At 47.0% G+C, this 17,036-nt stretch overlaps 1 protein-coding gene across 1 annotated transcript; it reads right to left on the bottom strand.

The window, feature by feature from the left end:
• Nucleotides 1–3,287: 3,287 nt before the first annotated feature.
• TGOLN2 (trans-golgi network protein 2) lies at nt 3,288–10,193 on the bottom strand. Its single transcript, XM_054728428.1, has 4 exons — nt 10,085–10,193; nt 8,005–9,482; nt 5,766–5,849; nt 3,288–4,002 (listed from the first exon to the last, which is right to left on the bottom strand). Exons 1-4 carry the CDS (start codon nt 10,191–10,193, stop codon nt 3,997–3,999), a joined length of 1,677 nt encoding a protein of 558 aa, XP_054584403.1. The 3' UTR covers nt 3,288–3,996.
• Between the last annotated feature and the right edge of the window lie 6,843 nt (nt 10,194–17,036).

The following is a 17,036-nucleotide window of genomic DNA, read 5'->3' as shown; positions in this document are numbered from 1 at the left end:
TTGATCCCCAGTGCGGGGCCCGCAGGAGGCAGCCGATCAATGATTCTCATCACTGATGTTTCTCTCTCCCTTCCTCTCTGAAATCAATAAAAATTTTTTTTAAAAGCCATCATGGGAAAGAGATGTCAAAGTATATACAACTAATTGTCAGGTCGTTCCAAGTTGTTTTAGCCTTTTGAGGTAAGACTGGCTGGCCTTGCATTGCCCTGGCTGGGTAACTCAGTTGGTTAGAGCATTGTCCCCACACACGGAGGTTGCAGGTTCGATCCCCAGTCAGGGGACATACAAGAATCAACCAATGGATGGATAAATAAGGGGAACAACAAATTGATGTTCTCACAATCTCTCTCCTTTCCTCTCAAAAATAATTTAAAGACTGGCCTTTCACTCCCTCAAAGTCCAGAAATGGACTCTTTAAATATTCTACTCAGTAATCATCAGGAAAACAAGTTCCTCTATTACATCCACAACTGAAGCATAGATTCCTCTAAATAGAAATCACCCTTCAACCAAAGGCTGGGGGTAGGAAAGGAAGCACACAGCTGCCTAGAGGGGTGCCCCTCTTGGCTCCCTGTAACTCCCCCCCCACCCCCCACCCCCCGCCCGGGCTTGAGAGATGCCTCAGCCAGCTTGCCTTCATCCAAAGAATCTCTAAGAAAACATGCTTCAAGTAATCTTCAAAAAGACAATTGCCCAGAAAACAAGTTTTCCTTTGGTGTGAGAGATTTCCTTTAGCGCAATTTTTAAAGTGAAACTTAAATTCTATACTCTCACCACAAGAAATGATATTTCTCAGACTCATAAAGAGCCTATAAACTTGCCTCTAAGCCATGAGGGACACAGACGGAAGCTTCAGATCAGGGCAAGTGTTTTAGAAAGGTCACTCTGGTCTCTATGCACACAAGAGAAGATGGACAGGAAAACCAATAAAGGTGGCCCTGAAAAAGATCTGGGAGAGAGGTGAAATGGGTGTGGGACAGGGAAGCAAGGAAAATGGAAAGAAAGATGGCAGCTTGAGACATTTTTTTTAAAAAAAAGCATAGGACTTTTGTGACAAGAGATAAAAATGGTAAAGTTTGCAGTTTGGAATCGAGAGGATTAAAGAAACTGGGCAGTTGAAAGGGACAGTTTAATCAGTAGAAAACATTCAGTTTTAGAATTTTTAGGACAACCATGCTGAAATAGCACACAAAAGGACTGTTTCCTTGGGAACTATGCCAAGGATAAAGACCTGGGAGTCACTCACTCAGAGGATGAAGAATGAATGAACTTCTGAGGAGACAAAGGAGTTCTTTTTTGTTTGTTTAAAAATTTGTTGTTGTTAATCCTCACCTGAGGATATTTGTCCACTGATTTTTAGAGACTGGAAAGGAGGGGGAGACAGAGAAAGAAACATTGATGAGACATATCAATTGGTTGCTTCCCACACATGGCCCGCCCAGGGCTAGGGATTGAGCTGGCAACTGAGCTATGTACCCTTGACCAGAATCAAACCCGGGACCCTTCAGTCCGAGGGGTGACGCTCTATCCACTGACTCAAACCGGCTAGGGTGACAAAAGAGTTCTTGACATCAGGACACTTTGTCAAAGAAACCAAAATAGGGGAATTTCTATTTGGATGGTCAACAGTGTCCAATTCTATCAAGATCAAGACTAAGTTTTGAGAACAAGCCATTGGATTTGATGATCTGAAACTATGGAACAACACTTAGTAGAAAGACAGGGACCAAAGTGAGCTTGTAAAGGTTATGAAGAGAGTGAATGACAAAGTAATGGAAGCAACACTTACTAAAGAGGTTGAACAGCAGAGTGAATAACAAACAGGATGGATGGGGGTTTGGGTTTTTTTTATAAGCATGAAGGTTGGAGAAAAGTGTTAGTGTAGACAGGCAGATATAGAAAACATTAGAGGAGGAAAGCAGGGACAGGGGAGACAGAAAAGGGAATACAATAACCATGATTTTAGGGAATGCTAGGGGAGCCTGATAGAAGATTCCTCAGATTGGAGGAAAAGTATTATAAGACTGGTGCACAAGTAAAGAAATGATGACAAGAACAACATTCATTCATTCTTTATCTCCACAAACAGGTTCTGCAATGAATGAAAAATCTCAACTCAAAGCCATGAACTGTTGTTCTAAGCAAGGTGGATGATAATGACGAACACGTGGTCCCTTCTTTAGGCTTGCTTCTTCAATAGCACAGAATTCATCATACTCCCCTCACTTTCCACATTCTTTGTATTTCTTGAGATCAGTTATTCTATTTCAGTTTTTCCTTTGCAGAAACAACTCTTTAGGCTCTCTACAATAGGATAGCATGACTAGATCTACATAAAACTTCAAACAGTGTGACCTAAGACACTACCCTCAGTTACCCCAGGGGAACTCTGAATTTCTTAAATGTTAGTAACCCCTCCCATGGGATAGAATAATTTTTACTAACTACCTTTACTTAGCATTTTATATTAGACTAGAGGCCCAGCGCAAGAAATTCGTGCACTGGGGGGCGGGGGTCCCTCAGCCTGGTCGGTGCCCTCTCCCAGTCCGAGACCTCTCACTCCTTACCGCTCAGCTTGCTGCTTCTTAGTGCTGCCATGGAGGTGGGAGAGGCTCCCACCACCACCACCACCACCACTGTGCTCGCCATCTGTGAACCTGGCTTCTGGCTGAGCGGTGCTCCCTCTGTGGGAGTGCACAGACTACCAGGGGGCAGCTCCTGCGTTGAGCGTCTGCCCCCTGGTGGTCAATGTACATCATATTGACCGGTCGTTCTGGTCATTCCACCATAATGGTCACTTAGGCTTTCATTATATAGATGAGAGGACCATTATTAAGGTTAAGGTAAAAGAAAAAGCCTGGTTAGTTTCTAAGTATGTCTATTTTGTCTGTTTTAGGCAACAAAGGCAAAATAGAGTTTGTGGGAAACCTATTTCATAAAAGTTCTTTGAAAAAAACGCAGATGCCAAAAACCGGTTTGGCTCAGTGGATAGAGCGTTGGCCTGCGGACTCAAGGGTCCCAGGTTCGATTCCGGTCAAGGGCATGTACCTTGGTTGCGAGCACATCCCCAGTAGGGGGTGTGCAAGAGGCAGCTGATCGATGTTTCTCTCTCATCGATGTTTCTAACTCTCTATCCCTCTCTCTTCCTCTCTGTAAAAAATCAATAAAATATATATTAAAAAAAAAAGAAAAAAACGCAGACCCAAACCAAAACCCTATTTGTTTCTTGCACATGAACTTACTCTATTTCAAAAAGTTCCTGTTATGGTTATAAGAAAAAACAGTGCTTCAACAATCACAACTTTATTTCTAAAAATCTGCAATGGGAACAGTGGCTTTATAGCTCTAACTCCCAGAAGCCCCAAGTTCAGTTTTATACTCAGTACCAACCAAATGGAAGCTGATTCACTTTGTCTTACATAATATGAAAATGTGCTGGACAGGTTGAACCTGCAGGCAGTAAAGCATTTTTTTAAGCTATTGTTTTGGTTTGCTACTGAAGCATTTGAAAAGAATTGTGTTTAATGTAGCTCTTTGCCCATCAGCATTCACCTTGTAGGGCACATCCCCCCAGAGTAAGAGACCCTGGTGGAAAGTACCTCAAGCAGCTGAGTTTTCTCCTAGGTCTGCAAAAATAAATAGTGGCGAGTGCAATGCTACTTTCTAGGGGTTATTTCACTATAGAGCCGAGGCCCTGTCAGGGGCTGGGACCTCCATTTGGCCAAAACTGGGTTCCCACCTGCTTGATCCTTATACTCATACTCACAGGGGGAAAGGATGGAAGACACCAGCGTAAATAACGGGAACAAAGGGGTACAGGGTCACTAAAGTGCAGGTGCAAAAACCAAAGCCATGCTCCCCACCCCCGATCTCTGCCAGCCCGGACTTGCCACCAAACCCTAGAGGGTATCTCTTAGTTCACAGTACTTTTATCTTCATTTATCTTGATTTAGAAACAAATCAGCAGGGACGATGAGGTTCTCAAAAACAGAAAGATCAAATCTGAAATGAGAGTAATACAATGCATTGGTGACGTTCATCTTCTTCCAGAGGAATATCTTACTGCTATGATTTTGGAGATAAAAAAGATCTTCATAAGAGTTGCAGCTCAAAGAAAAAAAAAATCCAGAATTAAGACAAACTTACCCTCCACCATACAAATAGTAATTGATAAAATAAGAGCACATAAATTATTTAAAAATTCAGTTTGGCCGAAACCGGTTTGGCTCAGTGGATAGAGCATTGGCCTGCGGACTGAAAGGTCCCGGGTTCGATTCCGGTCAAGGGCATGTACCTTGGTTTCGGGCACAACCCCAGTGGGGGCTGTGCAGGAGGTAGCTGATCGATGTATCTCTCTCATCGATGTTTCTAACTCTCTATCTCTCTCCCTTCCTCTCTGTAAAAAATCAATAAAATATATAAAAAAAAAAAAAAAAAAAAAAAATTCAGTTTGAAATAAAACATACACTAGATGCCCAGCCAGCATGGGCATTGACCTATGAACCAGGAGGTCATGGTTCAATTCCCAGCCAGGGCACATGCCTGGGTTATGGGCTCCATCCCCAGCAGGGGGCATGCAGGAGGCAGCAGATCAATGATTCTCTCTCATCATTGATGTTTCTCTCTCTCCCCCTCTCCCTTCCTCTCTGAAATCAATAAAAATACATTTTAAAAAATAACAGCAGCTAAAAAAAACCCATACACTAGACAGATCCACACTTAGTGGAGGGAATATGGGAAGCTTGGCTTCTGCTTTGTACCATTCTGTATTCTGAATTGTTTACATGTGCATTTTTTAAATCAGAAAAAGATAATGAATAGGGATGACAATGCTTAAAATCAATTATCTGGAAAGGCACTTGGCCAGGGTTATACCATGAAACTGATCCATTGGGCCAGTCAGCAAGATGTTTTGAGCTGAGTGGCCTATTCTGTAGCTGGTATGAGCTGTACACATGAACTGTGTTCCCTGTAGGAGTCTGGGAAGAACTCCCAGTTGGGCAGCCAGCAACTCTTCACCCACGCCCTTGCTGAGCTGCAGACGGGTGCATGCTGGCAACAAGGCCGTGGGAGTACACTAAGCTCAGACAGGCTGCCTTTGGGGAGAACCTTACCCAGCTCCTGCTGCTGTGGGGTGGAAGGAGGGCTTTGCTTTCTGGCAGAGGCATGGGTTGGCTGCATTCAGGAAATCTAGTCAACAATGCTTAGCAGGGCTGATCTGGGAAGTTGGAGGCCTATGTTTCTGAACTCGTTTATTTCTAGGGAGTGTAATCTAGAGCTTTGCTCCCTAACATGTGGTTCCAGCAGCATTTGGCATCACCTAGGCACCTCCTAGAAATGCAGAAGCACAGGCTCCACCCCCCAGCTAGTGAATCAGATTTTGCTTTCTATCACAATGCCTATGAAAATTTGTGAGGTGCTGGAAAAAGCACAGATTGAAGCCTAGGGCGTTCCCATCAGGTCTTGATTTTGCCACGTACTTGAGGTGGGAATTTAAGTGAGGGGTGGGGGGGATCATGACTTCTGGGCCTGAGTTTACTCATCTGTCAAGGGAGGGAGCTGTTGTAACATACGTAAAGGTCTCTTCCGCTCTAACACTGTAGACATATATACATGATGTCTCTACTTAGTGATCTGAAAAGGGCAGGGGTGATGGTGGCAGCACCCCCAGAACCAGCTGCTGCATCTGAGCCCAGTGCGAGCCCACTGCTGTGCCCAGCTGAGACTGCACAGCCCTCCCCTGGACCTGGGTTTTCCTTCCTTACCTTCTGGTCCAAAAGCTGGTAGTCACTGGCCTTTGGTCGCCGAGTAAGTTTGGATTTTTTTCCTTCCAGGGCAAAAGCAATAATCTGGGGAAAGGAAAAAGAAAATGATTAACGACTGACTCTATAATGACTTATTTCAGTTTCTGAAATCAGAGATAATCACCTGGTAGTACATTTGTTCATAACCCTGACAGTAAAAAGAGCAGTACACCCATAAAGAGGCCTATCTATATATATAAAACCCTAATATGCAGATAGACCAAACGGTGGAACAACCAAATAACCCAACAACCGGTCACTATGATGTGCGCTGACCACCAGGGGCATGCGCAGAACATGGTGGGCGTCAGCAGCAGGCGGCAGAGCACGGAACATGGCGGGCATCAGCTGAGGCAGGATGGTGGAGCAGGTGAGCGGGGGTGCCAGAGCAAGGTGGGGCACTGGTTGCTGTCACCAAGGCGAGCCTCTGGTGGTTACTGAAAATTCTTTGCTCCTGCACACCATGGTCCCACCCGGCGCACGCACCTGCTGCCGGCGCCGGCCCAGCTCACATCTGCAGCTGGCGCCAGAGCCACCGCTCACACCCACTGCCAGCGCCCGGGCGTCAGTCCCAATCACTCAGGAGCAGGAGAAAGGTGGAGAAGCCCTTAGGGGCAATCAGGGCCAAGAGCCACTGTTCGCACCCGCTGCTGGCGCCAGCTCCTATGGCTCTGCGCCTTCAGCAGGTGCAAGCGGGGCCGGCGCCATCAGCACATGGGAGTGCGGGAACGGGGCTACCCGCAAGACAGGGGATGGGAGAGGGAGGCGGGCCATGGTGGAAGGGGTCGGGCAGGGGCGTGGAGGATGGGACAAGACCCGCCCCTGTGCCCACCGCAGCCTTGCAGCCCATAGTTCCTTTCAAGGTGCATGAATTCATGCACTGGGCCCCTAGTTTAAATTATAACAATTTTAAGAACAGGGCTTAGTTCCATTACAATCCTGTATACTGCTAAATCAGCAAGGACAGAGGGAGGAAAGCTGTTCTGGGTTCTAGTTTGTCAGAGTTTGCTAATTTACTCAAGAATACTCAAAGATCTGACAACTCCTCCCTGGAGAGCTGTAGGCTAAGACATTTCTTTTCTTTTCTTTTTTTTTTAAATAAAACAAACAAACCTTAAGCAATTATTCTTTTCTGCAAATGCACTCTTTCACTCCACACTTTGCCTCATCTTAACTTTACAATCATTTCATGCCTAAGGTTACTCTCCATGATGTTGGATGTAGAATAAGGCATGCACCATTTTAACTAAATGAGTCCCTCATTTCTTATAGCCACAGGCCTTATGGCCATCATGAATTGAACTCTACAATTTTGACCAGGCTACAGAAACTAATAAATTGTTAGAGTTCAATAAGAAATGCAATTATTGCCCTAGCCAGTTTGGCTCAGTGGATAGAGGGTCAACCTGTGGACTGAAAGGTCCCAGGTTTGATTCCAGTCAAGGGCATGTACCTTGGTTGCAGGCACATCCCCAGTAGGAGATGTGCAGGAGGCAGCTGACCGATGTTTCTCTCTCATCAATGTTTCGAGCTCTCTATCCCTCTCCCTTCCTCTCTGTAAAAAAAATCAATAAAATATATTTTTAAAAAATGAAATGCAATTATTTAGTCATTGGAGTAATTGCTAAGTGACACAGATACTACTTCACACCAAACCTTGCTAAAGAAATAAAAGATGAGTATATCTATGCAATTTCTGTTCTTTCTTCTAATCAGAAATTCAATGACTACAAAGATAATCCCTGGGCTCTCTGCTGTTGATGTCAAAGATTATGTAACCCTTCTTTCTGCCACTGTAGGGGGAAGACAAAAACTTAGCAAAGGAAGCTAGAAATGATGCACTGAAAATAGAAACAGGAAGATAAGTGCTGTAACTACTTACAAACTGTCAGGTACTCAGGTTCTCTGAGGCTGTGAAGGATCTAAGTTCAAGATTACAAGAGACCCCAAAGCAGGTCAGATAGTAATAACATCCTAACTTGGCACCTAATACAGCAGCAGAGAGCACTCAGAGGAAACAGTCATGAAAACAAATGATTTATAAAACAAGAGTAGAGCCCTAGCAGGTTCTGGGGAAAAACACCTGGCATGTCATAAAATACCCAGTGCTCACAGGCAGGTAAGTGATGAATACTGGCCCATTCACCAAGCTTTCAGGGTGAAAGACATCCCATTCCTCTTAAGGTAACTGTTGACTTACCTTCCGCTTGTTGTGATAAGCAATATAGAGAACAGCAACAAGAATGGCTGCAGTCACCAGATATGCAAAGAAGTGACTGCTCTCCGCACTTCCAAGATTGTCCTTATAAAGGTCATCCTTCTTCCTATTTATGGAATCCCAAAGTGTCCCTTCAAGGTTCTCTCCAGAGGCAGGGCCAGGCATTTCCTTCTCTTCTTTGGGTGGAGAATCCCCTTCAGGTTCAGAACTGTCTTTCGTGGACTGCTGCTCCCAATCTAACTTGCCAGAACTGTCTTCTGTGGCCAGGTGCTCCTTGTCTGACTTGTCAGGGCTGTTTTCCGTGGACTGGTGCTCCTTATCCGACTCACCAGGACTGTTTTCCGTGGACTGGTGCTCCTTATCTGACTCGCCAGGACTGTTTTCCGTGGACTGGTGCTCCTTGTCAGGACTGTTTTCCATGGACTTGTGGTCCTTATCCGACTCACCAGGACTGTTTTCCGTGGACTTGTGGTCCTTATCCGACTCACCAGGACTGTTTTCCGTGGACTGGTGCTCCTTATCCGACTCACCAGGACTGTTTTCCGTGGACTGGTGCTCCTTATCTGACTCGCCAGGACTGTTTTCCGTGGACTGGTGCTCCTTGTCAGGACTGTTTTCCATGGACTTGTGGTCCTTATCCGACTCACCAGGACTGTTTTCCATGGACTTGTGGTCCTTATCCGACTCACCAGGACTGTTTTCCGTGGACTGGTGCTCCTTATCCGACTCACCAGGACTGTTTTCCGTGGACTGGTGCTCCTTATCCGACTTGCCAGGACTGTTTTCCGTGGACTGGTGCTCCTTATCCGACTCACCAGGACTGTTTTCCATGGACTTGTGCTCCTTATCCGACTCACCAGGACTGTTTTCCGTGGACTGGTGCTCCTTATCCGACTTGCCAGGACTGTTTTTCATGGACTTGTGGTCCTTATCCGACTCGCCAGGACTGTTTTCCGTGGACTGGTGCTCCTTATCCGACTCGCCAGGACTGTTTTCCGTGGACTTGTGGTCCTTATCTGACTTTCCATGGCTGTTTTCCGTGGACTGGTGGTCCTTATCCGACTCGCCAGGACTGTTTTCCGTGGACTGGTGCTCCTTATCTGACTTTCCATGGCTGTTTTCTGTGGACTGGTGCTCCTTATCTGATTTGCCAGGACTGTTTTCTGTGGAGTGGTGGTCCTTATCTGACTTGTCAGGTCTGTTTGCCATGGACTGGTGCTCCTTATTCAACTTGCTAGGACTGTTTTCTGTGGACGGGTGGTCGCTATCTGACTGGTTGGAGTTGTCTCCTGTGGACTGTGGCTGCGGGTTTGACACAGCAGAGCTGACAGCCATGAGCTCTTTCGGAGCCTGTGGATCATTCTGAGGCAGAAGGCTGGAAGAGTGCTGGTTGGAGACTCTTTCTTCAGTCTTTACTTTCTTCAGATTAGGTGACGGAAGGGAGGTGGGCTCCTCAGTTTCTGAAAGAGAGAAACCAGTTGGCCCTCAAGAGAGGCAGGCCGTGGCCGCCCGTGTGGGTCAGTGATTGAGCGTGGACCTATGAACCAGGCGGTCAGGGGTCCATTCCCCGTCAGAGCTCATTCCTGGTTTCAGCTTGATCCCCAGCAAGGGGTGTGCAGGAGGCAGCCTATCAATGATTCTCTCTCACAATTGATGTTTCTCTCTCTCTCCCTCCCTTCCTCTCTGAAGTCAACGAAAAGAAAGAAGGAAAGGAAGAGGGGAAGAGGGGAAGAAAGGGAAGAGGGAAGGGGAGGGAAGGGGAAAGAAATGAAGAGAAGAGAAGAGAAGAGAAGAGAAGAGAAGAGAAGAGAAGAGAAGAGAGAAGAGAAGAGAAGAGAAGAGAAGAGAAGGAAAGAAAAGAGGCAGGCCGAGATAAAGGATTAAGGATATTTCAGAGCTGGAAGAGACTGGGGCAAACGGCAAACGGTGGCGGGGGTGGGGGTGATGGCGAGGGGAGGGGTGAGTCGGGCAGGGACGAAGCAAGCTCAGAAGGCAACCGGCCACGGTGAGGATGACGGGCCTGTTGGGCGAGAGTAGGGTTTTCTTGGGGCAGGGGTCTTACCCGCCGCTGCAACCACCAGTAGGACCAACGCAACCAGGAACCGCATCCTGCAGACTGTACTTCCGTCGTCTGCTGCTCTCGCGAGATCGCGCACGGGCGCCTTACTCATAGCCCCGCCCCTTCCTGCGCGCGTCTCCCGCCGCGCCGCCGCGAAGGGGCGGGTCTGGGGAAAAGGTCGGGAGGTGTGGCGCTTCCTCCCCGCTGTGCAGCTCTTCTCATTGGCGGCACCCTACGGTCCCTATGGAGGGTGCGTCCACCTTTGCCTGATTTCTTTGCTCCGTAGCAACCGCAATCCAACGTCACTCCCCTTTCCTTCTTTCCCATCGTGCTTCCGAGACAATACAGGCTGAGCGGGAGCCGGCCTGTGGACGGTCCCACGGGAGTGACGCCGCCCGGGCAGGGCCCCGCCCCATGCTCCGGTCGCCTTTTTAACGTCTCCCTTTCTCATGGTTCTTCCCCGCAGCGCACAGACGTGCCGGCCTCAGGTCTCTCCCACCCAAGCAGAGCCATCCCGTCACCTTGGCCTCGCAGCTCCCCTCTGCCCCAGCTCCGGGAAACTGCCCTAAAGTCGCCAAAGGCCTTTCCTAAATGCATCCTTTTCCTGACCATAAAAGCTATTCATGTAAACTGTAGAAAATGTAGCGATCCTGTAGAAGTAGAAAGCAAAATCTTTGCCCCACAATTCCGAGATATCACTATTTATATTTTAGTTTGTTTTATGTCTTGCAAACATTTAACATTTTTTGATTAGGTAATACATTCTAATGACATAAAAAGTCAAAATGGGATTTCTAAAAAATAGCATACGTTAGAAAACTACCCCTCCACAGGGTACCACTTACATTAGTTTATTGTTTCCAATTTTTGTGTGTGTATGTTTTTTTGAGAGTTGTATCTCTTGTCTTTTTTTGAAATATATTTTATTGATTTTTTTTTTTTTTTTTTTTTTTTTTTTTTTTTTTACAGAGAGGGAGGGAGAGGGCTAGAGAGCCAGAAACATCAATGAGAGAGAAATATCAACCAGCTGCCTCCTGCACACCCACTACTGGGGATGTGCCCACAACCAAGGTACATGCTGTTGACTGGAATCGAACCCACCAGGACCCTTCAGTCCACAGGCCAAAGCTCTATCCACTGAGCCAAACCGGTTAGGGCTTGTGTGTGTTTTTAAAAAACCGTAAATACAGCCCTAACTGGTTTGGCTCAGTGGATAGAACGTCCACCTGCAGACGGAAGGGTCCCAGGTTCTATTCTGGTCAAGGGCTCGTACCTTGGTTGCAGGAATAATCCCCAGTAGGGGGCGTGCAGAGGCAACTGATCGTTGTTTCAGTATTTCCAACTCTATCCCTCTCCCTCTCTGTAAAAAAAAAAATCAATAAAAAATGTATTTTAAAAAAAAACATAAATACAAATGTACTTATTTTCCCCTTCTTAAATGTAATTTCTTGGTCTTTTTTCTATGCATATTCATTGTCTCCCAAATTATAATCATTGGGTAAATAGTGTTGTATCCCACTGTTTATAATAACTGTTCCGTTTATACATTACTTGCTTGAAATCATTTTATGCACATTGGCCAGGCTAGGTGCTTTGTAGACAGGCAGTGATTTTAAAAAAATGACAGGCCCTAACTTAATGGAACATGTAATCTAGAGGACTCACGAATATTAATCAGATACTTACACAAATGAGTGTGTGTTCAAAGGAATAAAGTACAGAAACTGAACTCTGTTGAGAAAGACCTTTGAGTTGAGGACCTAAGTGTGTAGGCGTTTCCCAGGTGAGGTTGAGGGAGGAGGAGGGGATGCTTTCCTGGCTGAGTGTACAGGATGTGCCAAGGCCTGCAGGCTGGTGAGAAGCTGATGTTTTGTGTAAATCTAAAGATGAGGATAGGATTGTCAGATAACAAAGAACAAAAAGAAGGGCAGGGGAGAGTCAGGTTAAAGAGTCAATGACCTGGGAGCTGTCCAGAACATAAATCTTTATGGGACACAAAAGTGCATCAGAAAATATGCCAGTTAACTCAGACTGCAATATAATCCCACCGAAAGGGACTGCAGCTGCCAGGGCAATAGCGCTCCTCTGTAGTCTGCTGAGTACAATATTTGGGTTACATTGCATGCAGTTTTAGTTCATTGTAATTCTGTACATGGCATAAGTATAGTTGTTTAAAAACACCTTAATAGTGCTTCTCAACATTTCTCTGTTGTAAGAAAATCTCGCATATATACACCCTCATTACTGAGGTGAGAATGAGGATCAGAGAGAAGCGAGAAATCTATTACTGAATTATTTCAGAACCCTGACCCTGCTTTGGCAAGAGGAAGGGAATTGGTAAATGAATTTGTATCTAAAAGAAAATTCTCTCCAACTCCCATAAATATTGGCCTAATATTAAAGAACTAGAGGCCTGGTGCATGAAATTCGTGCATGGAGGGGGGTTGTCCCTCAGCCCAGCCTGTACCCTCTCCAATCTGGGACCCCTCGAGAGATGTCCGACTGGGATCGGGCCTAAACGGGCAATCGGACATCCCTCTCACAATCCAGGACTGCTGGCTCCCAACTGCTTGCCTGTCTGCCTTCCTGATTGCCCCTAAACGCTTCTGCCTGCCAGCCTGATCACCCCTTAACCACTCTGCTGCCAGCCTGTTTGCCCCCAACTTCCCTCCTCTGCCAGCCTGGTCACCCCTAACTGCCCTCTCCTACAGGGCTGATCACCTCCAACTGCCCTCCTTTGCAGGCTTGGTCCCTCTCAACTACCCTCCCTTGCAGGCCGGGTGCCTCCCAACTGCCCTCTCCTGCTGGCCCTCTTGTGGTGGCCATCTTGTGTCCACATAGGGGCAGGATCTTTGACCACATGGGGGCATCTATATTGTGTGTTGCAGTGATGATCAATTTGCATATTACTCTTTTATTAGATAGGATAGAGGCCTGGTACAGGGGTGGGGGCCAGCTGGTTTGCCCTGAAGGGCGTCCCAGATCAGGTGGGGTTCCCTTGGGGTGTGGGGCGGCCTGAGCGAGGGGCTTATGGTGGTTTTCAGGCCAGCCACACCCCCTGGCAACCCAAGCAGAGGCCCTGGTATCTAGAATTTATTTTCCTTCTACAATTGAAACTTTGTAGCCTGGAGCGGAGCCAAGCCTTCGGCTCCCTCCGAGGCCGGCAGCCATTTGTATTGGGGTTATAATTGAAACTTTGTTGCCTTAAGCGGGTGGGCCCAGCCAGGGTATGTGGAAAGCTTTGCTTCCCCTGTTGCCGGCGGCAACCCCGGCCTGCTCTCTTAAGCTCCATTCTGCTGCCATTTGTTTGAATTTGTTTACCTTCTATAATTGAAACTTTGTAGCTTGAGTGGAGGCTTAGGCCTGGCAAGGGCAGGCGGAAAGCTTGGCTTCCTCTGTTACCTAGGAAACCTTGCTCTCTGTGGCTGTAGCCATCTTGGTTTGGGTTAATTTGCATGCTCGCTCTGATTGGATGGTGGGCGTGGCTTGTGGGTGTGTCGGAGGTATGGTCAATTTGCATATTTGTCTATTATTAGATATGATGATGATAGTGGTTTAGTAGGGGTATGCTCAGGGAAAGGAAAGGCAAATTATTATTATTTTTAAAATATATTTTATTGATTTTTTACAGAGAGGAAGAGAGAGGGATAGAGAGTTAGAAACATCGATGAGAGAGAAACATTGACCAGCTGCCTCCTGCACACCCCCCACTGGGGATGTGCCCGCAACCAAGGTACATGCCCCTGACCGGAATCGAACCCGGGACCTTTGAGTCCGCAGGCCGACGCTCTATCCACTGAGCCAAACCGGTTTCGGCAGGAAAGGCAAACTATTAAGCCTGATCCTGTGTCCACATTACTAGGCAGGAAAGGAAAGAAGGGTCCAAATCCTACAGATTGTGAGCCATGCCCAGGTTGTACATTTTATCTTAATAGTAATGAGAAGCCATCAAAGAGGTTTAAATAGGAAAAAGATATAATCCTAGGTGAAAATTTAAAAAAAAATTCTCACCCAAGGATATGTTTTTATTAATTTTAGAGAGACTGGAAGGGAGGGAGAGAGAGAGAGCGAGAGTGAGAGTGAGAGCGAGAGCGAGAGAGAGAGAGAGAGAGAGAGAGAGAGAGAGAGAGAGAGACATCTGAAACCTAGGTTATATGCCCTGACTGGGAATTAAACCTGCAACCCCTTGGTGTATGGGGCAGTGCTACAACCAACTGAGCCACCCAGCCAGGGCTCCAAATTGGAAATTTGTGAAGATAAATCTGGGGTGGAGGGAGAAGAATAGATTTATGAGTTAATGAATTAGGAGATTGTTACAGTAGTCCAAATAGGATTAGCATAGAGACAGTAAGAATGGTGAGAAATGGTAGGACTTAGATAAATTTTGGAGCCCGTCTAATGTGGCTCAGTGGTTGAACGTCGACCTATGAACCAAAGGTCACGGTTCCATTCCCAGTCAGGACACATGCCCAAATTGCAGGCTTGGTTTCCAGTAGGGGGCATGCAGGAGGCAGCCCATCAATGATTCTCATAATTGATGTTTCTAATCCCTCTTGCTCCCTCTCCCTTCCTCTCTGAAATCAGTAAAAATATACACTGAGTGGCCAGATTATTATGATTTCTGAACGCATATAATCTGGCCACTCAGCGTGTATATATAGATACTAGAGGCCTGGTGCACAAAATTCGTGTGCGGGGTGTGTGTGTCCCTCAGCCCAGCCTGCACCCTCTCCAATCTGGGACCCCTCGAGGAATGTCTGACTGCCCGTTTAGGGCAGTCAGACATTCCTAAATGAGCAGTTGGACATCCCTCTCAAAATGCAGGACTGCTGGCTCCCAACTGCTCGCCTGTCTGGCTTCCTGATTGCCCCTAATCACTTCTGCCTGCCAGCCTGATCACCCCCTAACTGCTCTCCCCTGCCGACCTGGTCCCCTCCAAAAGCCCTCCCCTGCCAACCCGGTCACCCCTAACTGCCCTCCCCTGCCAGCCTCATCGCCCCTAACTGCTCTCCCCTGCTGGTCTGGTCCCCCCCTCCAACACACCTCTCCTGCAGGCCTGGATCCCCCCAAACTTCCCTCCCCTGAAGGCCTGGTCACCCCTAACTGCCCTTTCCTGCAGGCCTGGTCCCCCCCAACTGCCCTTCTCTGCAGGATTGATCACCCCCAACTGCTCTCCCTTGTAGGCCTGGTCCCTCCCAACTGCCCTCCCCTGCTGGCCATCTTGTGGCAGCCATCTTTGACCACATGGGGGCAGTCATCTTGTGTGTTGGAGTGATGGTTAATTTGCATATTACTCTTTTATTAGATAGGGTAGAGGCCTGTGTTGGAGTGATGGTCAATTTGCATATTACTCTTTTATTAGCTAGGATAGAGGCCTGGTGCACAGCTGGGGACCGGCTGGTTTGTCCTGAAGGGTGTCCTGGATCAGGGTGGGGGTTCTCTTGGGGTGTGGGACGGCCTGGGCGAGGGGCCTGTGGTGGTTTGCAGGCTGGCCATGCCCCCCGGCGACCCAAGTGGAGGCCCTGGTATCTGGGATTTATTTATCTACTCTAATTGAAACTTTATAGCCTTGAGTGGAGGCCAGGGCAGGTCAGAGTGGTGGGAAGCTTGGCTTCCTCCATCACTGGAGGCTACCCAAGCCTCCTGCTTGCTCCAGCTCTGTGGCCACCGCCATCTTGGTTGGGTTAATTTGCATACTCGCTCCTGTTTGGCTGGTGGGCGTGGCATGTGGGTGTAGCGGAGGTACAGTCAATTTGCATGCTTCTCTTTTATTAGATAGGATATATATATGAGGCCCGGTGCATGAATTCATGCATGGGTGGAGTCTGGTCAGCCTGGCCAGGGGGAGGGCACATGGGCGGTTGGCTGGCCTGCCTGCTGATCGAACTCCTGGTCTAGGGGACAATTTGCATATTAGCCTTTTATTATATAGGATATACACTGAGTGGTCAGATTATTATGCGTTCAGAGATCATAATAATCTGGCCATTCAGTGTATATTAAAAGAAAGATAAATTTAGGAGTTAATAATATCAACAGGCCTTAAAAATGGATTGCATAGGGGGGAGGGGTGATGGTGAAGAAGGTGTGGTGCAGTGATTTTCAACCTTTTTCATAGCATGCATAAACTAATTAGTAAAATTCTGTGGCACACCAAAAAACATACCTTTTGCTGATATGACAAAAAATAGTTATAATTTTGATTAACTCATACCAGATGGCTATTGTTGTGTTGGCTATTTTCATTATTTAGACTTATTATTTAAAAAAATAATTTTTGATTTCAGAGAGGAAGGGAGAGGGATGGAGAGATAGAAACATCAATGATGAGAATCATTGATTGGCTGCCTCCTGCACGCCCCCTACTGGGGATCAAGCATGCAACCCAGGCATTACCCTTGACTGGAATTGCACCCAGGACTTGCATGCCGGCATTCTATTCACTGAGCCAAACCAGCCAGGGCTCATTTTTTAAAAATATATATTTTATTCATTTTTTACAGAGAGGAAGGGAGAGGGATAGAGAGCTAGAAACATCGATGAGAGAGAAACATTGACCAGCTGCCTTCTGCACACCCCCCACCGGGGATGTGCCTGCAACCAAAGTACATGCCCTTGACCAGAATTGAACCCAGGACCCTTCAGTCCACAGACCGACGCTCCATCCACTGAGCCAAACCGGTTTCAGCTCATTTTTTAAAAAAATTTGACAGTCTGCAAGCGTCCTCAAACTACGGCCCGCGGGCCACATGCGGGTGTTTTTGCCGTTTTGTTTTTTTTACTTCAAAATAAGATATGTGCAGTGTGCATAGGAATTTGTTCATAGTTTTTTTTAAACTATAGTCAGGCCCTCCAACGGTCTGAGGGACAGTGAACTGGCCCCCTGTTTAAAAAGTTTGAGGACCCCTGAAAGGGAAAATAGGTCCGTGCCCCTGATTAAATAGTCAGGTATTGC

Source organism: Eptesicus fuscus, chromosome 16 (genome assembly GCF_027574615.1).
Source record: "Eptesicus fuscus isolate TK198812 chromosome 16, DD_ASM_mEF_20220401, whole genome shotgun sequence".
NCBI lineage: Eukaryota > Metazoa > Chordata > Mammalia > Chiroptera > Vespertilionidae > Eptesicus > Eptesicus fuscus.
The sequence above is the reverse complement of the archived record's forward strand: the minus strand, read 5'-3'. Positions and strand labels throughout refer to the sequence as shown.

Excerpts from the sequence above, each read along its gene's own strand:
- TGOLN2 (XM_054728428.1), bottom strand. The coding sequence starts at position 10,193 with ATGAGTAAGGCGCCCGTGCGCGATCTCGCGAGAGCAGCAGACGACGGA. Across the intron at positions 9,483-10,084 it reads ACTGGTGGTTGCAGCGGCGG|AAACTGAGGAGCCCACCTCC; the intron begins GTAAGACCCCTG and ends TCTCTCTTTCAG. Across the intron at positions 5,850-8,004 it reads CTTATCACAACAAGCGGAAG|ATTATTGCTTTTGCCCTGGA; the intron begins GTAAGTCAACAG and ends TCCTTTCCCCAG.